The 6,578-nt window shown below is 46.3% G+C and overlaps 1 protein-coding gene across 3 annotated transcripts in view; it reads right to left on the bottom strand.

Moving 5' to 3' along the window:
• Positions 1–1,127: 1,127 nt before the first annotated feature.
• The window catches only part of LOC128341064 (alpha-1-antitrypsin-like), an 88,646-nt gene continuing 83,195 nt past the window's right edge, over positions 1,128–6,578 (bottom strand). For all 3 annotated transcript variants that reach the window (XM_053287133.1, XM_053287134.1, XM_053287131.1), the window contains one exon: positions 1,128–1,366. In XM_053287133.1, the coding sequence (XP_053143108.1) occupies positions 1,166–1,366 (201 nt within the window). In that variant the 3' untranslated portion in view covers positions 1,128–1,165. The remainder of the gene's footprint in view (positions 1,367–6,578) is intronic.

The following is a 6,578-nucleotide window of genomic DNA, read 5'->3' as shown; positions in this document are numbered from 1 at the left end:
ACACAGGATCATCTGGTCAAAAAAAGGAAACAGAACTGTTAGTATATATCTGACATATTTAACTTTCTGTTGTGTCCAATCATAATTATTAATTAAATTTTTATCCCACCCTTCATTCAAAGAGATCAAGACAGCGTATACATTTATGCCCCCAACAGCCCTGTGACGTTGGTTAGGCTGTGAGATGGTGAGTGGCTGAAGGTCAACTGGTAAGTTTTGTGGCTGAGCAGAGAATTGAACTCAGGTCTTTGTACCCTAAGCCCAAACTTTCTAATTACATCATCACACTGGTGTTATTAGAAAGGGCACAATTCCATCAAAATGCACTTCAAGTCCTGTTTGTATCAATAGGACAAATTTAAGGATGTTTTAAACTGTCCCAATTGCAATTAGTAGGACTTGAATGTGCTAAACTTCAATTGCATTCCACCAACAATGGCAAATGACAAGCATATTCATGTTATGAGGATTTTGTCCTGTGTTAGTATACCCTGATTTATGGTCCTCTACTGTACAAAAGGAAGGAGCACCCTAGAGTGGCATATGCTTAGTGGGGTGTTATTTATTTTATGTCTCCTTCATGTTAGTGGTGATCACTGCCCAGGAGTCTCTCTCAGCCCTATCTTGGTGATGCCAGGGATGGAACTTGGAACCTTCTGCATGCAAGGATGCAAGTGCTCTTCCCAGAACAGCCCATCCCCTAAGGCAGATATTGCATAGTGCTCACATGTAGTCTCCCATTCAAATGCAAACCAGGGTTGACCCTGCTTAGCAAAGGGGACAGTTCATGCTTCCTACCAAAAGACCAGTGGTATATGTTACCATTTTAGAAAGGAAGCAACAACTGGCCACTGCAGTTGTGTGGTTTGTCCACATGACACTGCAATCCAGTGTTTGGCAGCTGCTTGACAACCTCACTGGAGGCTCATCTGCCTGGTGGGCTAATCCCTATGAGCAGGTTACAGGTTGAACCGAAAGCCACCATATGGCAATGTATTGTGAGAAGCATTCCAAATTTTCAAGCAATGCCGATGTTACACAGGTGAAAGTCCTTCCCTTTCTCCTCCCCCGCAATCTTCTCACTCTGCAACTCATCTGGAGAGACAATAGGAAACTTGGAAAGTCAGTTCAGGTCAGCATGTTTATTATTGAGTAATCAGGTGCTTTAGCCTGTCTGCTTCTCACTCGGGTTTAACATCTTGGACATAAAGAGGATACTGCTGGTTTTTTCATCAGCAATCAAAATGAGGAAAGGCCTGTCCAGTTTGATGGTGGCAGGCATAGACATCGGCACTATGTCCATAGAAGAGGCTGCGGAGGCTTCTGTTCCTCTCTCATCTATCATCATTACAGCCTTATGAACAGCCTACAAAGAAAGAAAAAATGTAATTCTATCTATTGATAGATAAAATGTGAATACATAGGTTTTAGATAACTGACCATTAAAGATTGTCTTGTAAATACAGTTAATGATATGCCTTCTGTCAAGCCTCGTAGCCCCCAGGTCATTTCCTGTCTCCTTTTTGTCTGTGGTCTATTCAGCCTAAGGGTTTGTAAATAGTGATGTGCCCGTACCGGTCCGGAGGCCATTCTACAGGCCTCCGGACCGGTCCGGACATGGGTGGTTCAGGGTTCGGAGGGATTGGGGTGGGGGGCTCCTTTAAGGGCGGGGAGGGTTTACTTACCCCTCCCACCACTTTCCCCCCTCCGGCGCACATATTCTCTTTAGTAATTGGGGCAGCAGGATACCTCCCTGCCACCCTTTCCCCCACTTGACTGCAAAAGGCTTCAAGAAGCCTTTTGCGCATGCACATGTCACACGCACTTCACGTCTCCGTGACGTGCACGCGCGCGCAGCCACACACACACACGCATGTCGTGGAGACATGAAGCACGTGCGTGACATGCACATGCACAAAAGGCTTCTTGCAGCCTTTTGCACCCAAGAGGGGGAAGGGGCGGCAGGGAGGTATCCTGACGCCCCAATTACTAAAGAGAATACATGTGCCGGAGGGGGGAAAGCAGCAGGAGGGGTAAGTAAACCCTCCCTCACCCTTAAAGGAACCCCCCACACCGGTGCCAGACCGCAGCTCTGCGGTTCCGTGCACACCCCTATTTGTAAAGAGCACTATGGAGGTTAAGTTCATTCATAGAATCTCCCAGGTGTGGTCTTTAACTGACTCACTAAGCTTCTGCCAGCCCGAGCTCTCGTCAGTAACTGGCCCCTCATAACTGGCCAGTCTCTCTTTATAAAGCTTTTGGTAATCATGGCAATTCTCACGAGATCTCGGGGCTGGAACAAGAACTCATCCTGAGATCTTGTGAGTGTCTCCACAGATCATCCAAGGCCCCAGTCCTGGTCACAATTACAGGCACCGCTCTCTGTTTGGCACAGTTTGGCCCCAACATGCCTCCCTCACGGATACCGTTCCTCCCAAGTCGGTGCAGTGTGCATGCTGGGCTAATTTGGCTCTCCCCAACATAAGAATAGCCCTTCTGGAGGCCTATCTAGTCCAGCATCCACTTTCACACAATAGCCCACCAGATGCCTCTGGGGAGCCCACAGGTAAGAGGTATGTGCATGCCCTCTCTCCTGTGTGTGTGTGAGAGAGAGAGAGAGAGAGAAATTTATCTCTGTCTACCCTCTGCACTCCATGCATAATTTTAGACACCTTGATCACGTCTCCCCTTAGTCGCCTCTTTTCCAAGTTAAAGAGCCCCAGATGCTGTAGCCTAGTCTCATAAGGAAGGTGCCCCAGGCCCCTGATCATCTTGGTTACCCTCTTCTGCACCTTTTCTAGTTCTACAATATCCTTCTTAAGATATGGTGACCAGAACAGGCCCCAGAGACCAATCTGGCTGCCTCATTTTGAACTAACTGAAGTTTCCAAACTACGTACAAAGAAAGCCCCACGTAGAGCGCATTGCAATAGTCAAGCTGGGGGTTACCAGCTGATGCACCACTGTTTTGAGGTCATCCTCTTCAAGGAATGGGTGCAGCTGCTGAATCAGCAGAAGCTGATAGAAAGCACTCCTGGCCATAGCCTCCACCTGAGATACCAAGGTGAGGTCTCAGTCCAGGAGTACTCCCAAGCTGTGTATCTGTTCCTTCTGGGGGAGTGTAACCCCATCCAGCACAGGAAGATCTAACTTATCCCTCAAATTCCAATCTCCCATAATGAGCACCTCCATCTTGCTTGGATTCAGCTTCAGATTGTTATCCCTCATCCAGCACATTACATCCTGCAGGCAGGCATTTAGGGAGTGGATGCCATTTCCTGATGTTAAGAAGAAATAGCTATGGGTGTCATCAGCATACTGATTACACCCAGCACCAAATCTCTGATGATCTCACCAGCAGTTTCATCTAGATGTTAAAAAGCATTGGAGACAGAAGGGATCCCAGAGGGACTCCATATAATAGCTCCCATTTCAAAGAGCAACCGTCACCAAGCTCCACCATCTGGAATCTACCCAAAAGATACGAGTGGAACCACTGCAAAGCAGTCCCCCGCTATCCCCAACTCCCCCAGGAGATCCAGAAGGATACCATGGTCCATGATATCGAACACCTCCAAGAGATCCAAAAGAACCAACAGAGTCACACTCCCTCTGTTGATTCCCTGGTAAATGTCTGATATTAACCAGGCCACTTCCAACAATCTCCCTGCTAGACAGAAGCAGACAAGTCAGGCAAGGATCCAGAGAACAAGTGGTAGGCAACACCGCCCCCAACAGCTTGTCTACATCCTCAGGAGTCACAGGTCTGACTTATACTGAGTCTGACCACTGGTCTAGCTAGCTCAGTATTATCTATACTGTCTGCCAGTGCCTTCTCCAAGGTTTTGCATAGGAGTCTTTCCCAGCTCTACCTGGAGATGCCAGGGATTGAACCTGGGACCTTCTGAGTACAAAGCTCAAAGAATGCTCTACCACTGAGCTATGGCTCCATTCCACAGTAGCCCCATCATTGCCTCTGAAGTTGCGCACAAGACCCAGCAGGTCCTTAGTGTCAACAGAAAAGTAAGATAGTTAAAGGCTCTAAGCGGTTTGTTGGGGGTCAGTGCCCCATGAGACACCCCTGAATGATTCCCCTGCTTCTCATGGAAAGGGGATGCATGCACACTGGCTCCATGTTGAGTCTAGACTGTGTTCTCACTTCTACCAAGCTTGTACTGCCTTCATGGTTCCTAAGAAGTAGGTCAGAGCTGCTGAGCTTCAGTGATTCTGCTCCTATTGGGAATAATGGGAGCAGTATTGCTGCAGGTTGGTGGAATCCATAGATCACGTAAATCTTCTTGTCCTCCATCAGTGAGAAAAATGCCAAAAGTGACCCAATGTAACAGACCTACACATTCCCTTGTAGGGATGTGCGAGCCGGCTCGAGGTTGAGGTTGAGCCGGCTTGGTCTTGAACTGGCCCAGCTCGAGCTTGACCCAAACCCCCCAGGCTGGTACAGGGCCAGTCCAGGGCAGATTTGGGTTTTTTGTTTTACCACCATTGTGGGGCCATGGGGGCTGCTTCCGCAGCTGTGGGGGGAAGGTGTCTCCCGAGGTTCCCTCTCCCCCCACTGGCCTCCACCTCAGTCTCAAACAACCCATTCCAGGCCTCTCTGTACTGGCGGTGGCCATTTTGGAGGCCACTGCACATGTGCACTGGCCATCTGCGTGGCTGGGGACCTGCCCATGCAGATGGCCAGTATGCATGTGCAGCGGCCTCCAAAATGACCGCCACCAGTGCAGAAAGGCCCAGAAATGGCCCTTTGAGACTGGGGAGGGCTGGCTGGGGGAACCTTAGAAGACACCCCCCGCAGCCACAGCAGCACCCCTCCCCCCCATTGAGGCCCCACAATGGCAGTGTCCACCATTTTTTGTCTAAAAACTTTTTTTCTATCCCTCCGAGCCGGGCCTGAACTGGTTCAGACTTGAGCCGGACTGGGCCCAGCTCTGTTGTGCACAACTCTGGACTGGACCCAGTTCAGTTTGAGTCCAGTTCTACTCAAACCGAAACGGGTTTTCCAATTTTGTGCACACCTCTATTCCCTTGCAAGGTAGCTTCAGAAACTGGAATAAAAGAAATCTCAACAACCAAAAAGGAAAGTCCTAGCTATGCCTTTTCACAGATGTGTTGGTTTTTTATATGCTGGGAGTACTTTGAGTGAGTCTAGGCTAGAGAATTATTGACACTTCCAACAAACTACAATTCCCAGGATGCTTTGGTAAGTCATGATGCTTCAGCTGGTATACAACCAATATGTTACAAGTGTAGATATGCACACAAATAAAGCTTTCAATTAGACACAGATGAGAATATTCTCCAATCACTTCCCTGCACCCCCAAATATTATTGATCTGCAGGGAAGGATAAAGAGGATTGTTTTTCATTTCACACATTCTCAGCTCACAAATTTCTTCATACCGGAATAATTTGCATATTCATAGATAGTTCTTTGGGGGAATGGCTGACAGTGGAAGCAGACCTCCAGAATACCTTAAGAAGCATACTCAGGATTTTAAAAAACCAATGAATTGAGACTTGTGGTTTTTTTAAAGAGTGCACAAGCAGCTGATAGAATCTATGTAACATTATAACCAAGTTTATGAACAAAATCTCCCCTCCCCCCCCCCACCCACACAACAAACCGGAGAAACAAAGTCCCTCATTGTCTTGAAAAATCTGTCTTTCTGTAGGCTAGAGTAAAAAAAAAAATTTAATTTGCCATTCTAAAGGCACTTAAGCAGCTGCAAAGCAAAGGGAAGAGTTATTAACAAGTATTCAGTATATGATCAATCCCACTTGCACCTCTCCCTTTATTCAGTGAGGCCTCTTACTGAATTTATGCATAGTGTTTGCTCTGGGTGTAAAAACCCAATCTCCTTTGTATTAATCTATGACCACAGTTCCAGAACATGTGCAGAGTCATACACTTGTTCATAAACTTTATGAGTTTTTCTTAGATTTTTTTCATGTTGTGAGCCACCCAGAGAACAATGTTATGGGGTGGCTAACAAATAAAGTTGGTTGGTAGTGTATTATTATTATTTTGTTTACACAGTCAGACAGGTGTTATTGACTGGTTTGTTTTATCCAGACATCGAGTCCTTCCCAAGGACCTGGGATGGCTGAATTTTATTGTCAATGTTGTTGCTGTTATAGATATCGTTGCAGAATATAGGCTGTTCCCAGTAAAGCAGCTTTTTGTAATTGGCTGATGGTGATTTCTGTGGCTCCTATGGTGTTGAGGTGCTCTTCAAGGTCTTTTGGAACTGCACCCAGGGCGCCAATGACCACTGGGATTATTTTGGTCTTTTTCTGCCACAGCCTTTCAATTTCAATTTGTAGATCTTTGTATTTGGTGATTTTTTTCTATTTCTTTTTCTTCTATTCTGCTATCCCCTGGTATTGCTATGTCGATTATTTTGACTTGTTTTTCTTTCTTCTCGACTACAGTGATATCTGGTGTATTGTGCGGCAGATGTTTGTCTGGCAGATGTCACATATTGTGTGGCAGATGTTTGTCTGAATCTTATTTATTATTATTATTATTATTATTATTATTATTATTATTATTATTATTA

Source organism: Hemicordylus capensis, chromosome 1 (assembly GCF_027244095.1).
Source record: "Hemicordylus capensis ecotype Gifberg chromosome 1, rHemCap1.1.pri, whole genome shotgun sequence".
Taxonomy (NCBI): domain Eukaryota; kingdom Metazoa; phylum Chordata; class Lepidosauria; order Squamata; family Cordylidae; genus Hemicordylus; species Hemicordylus capensis.
Note: the sequence above shows the minus strand (reverse complement) of the source record. Positions and strands in the feature narration are given on the sequence as shown.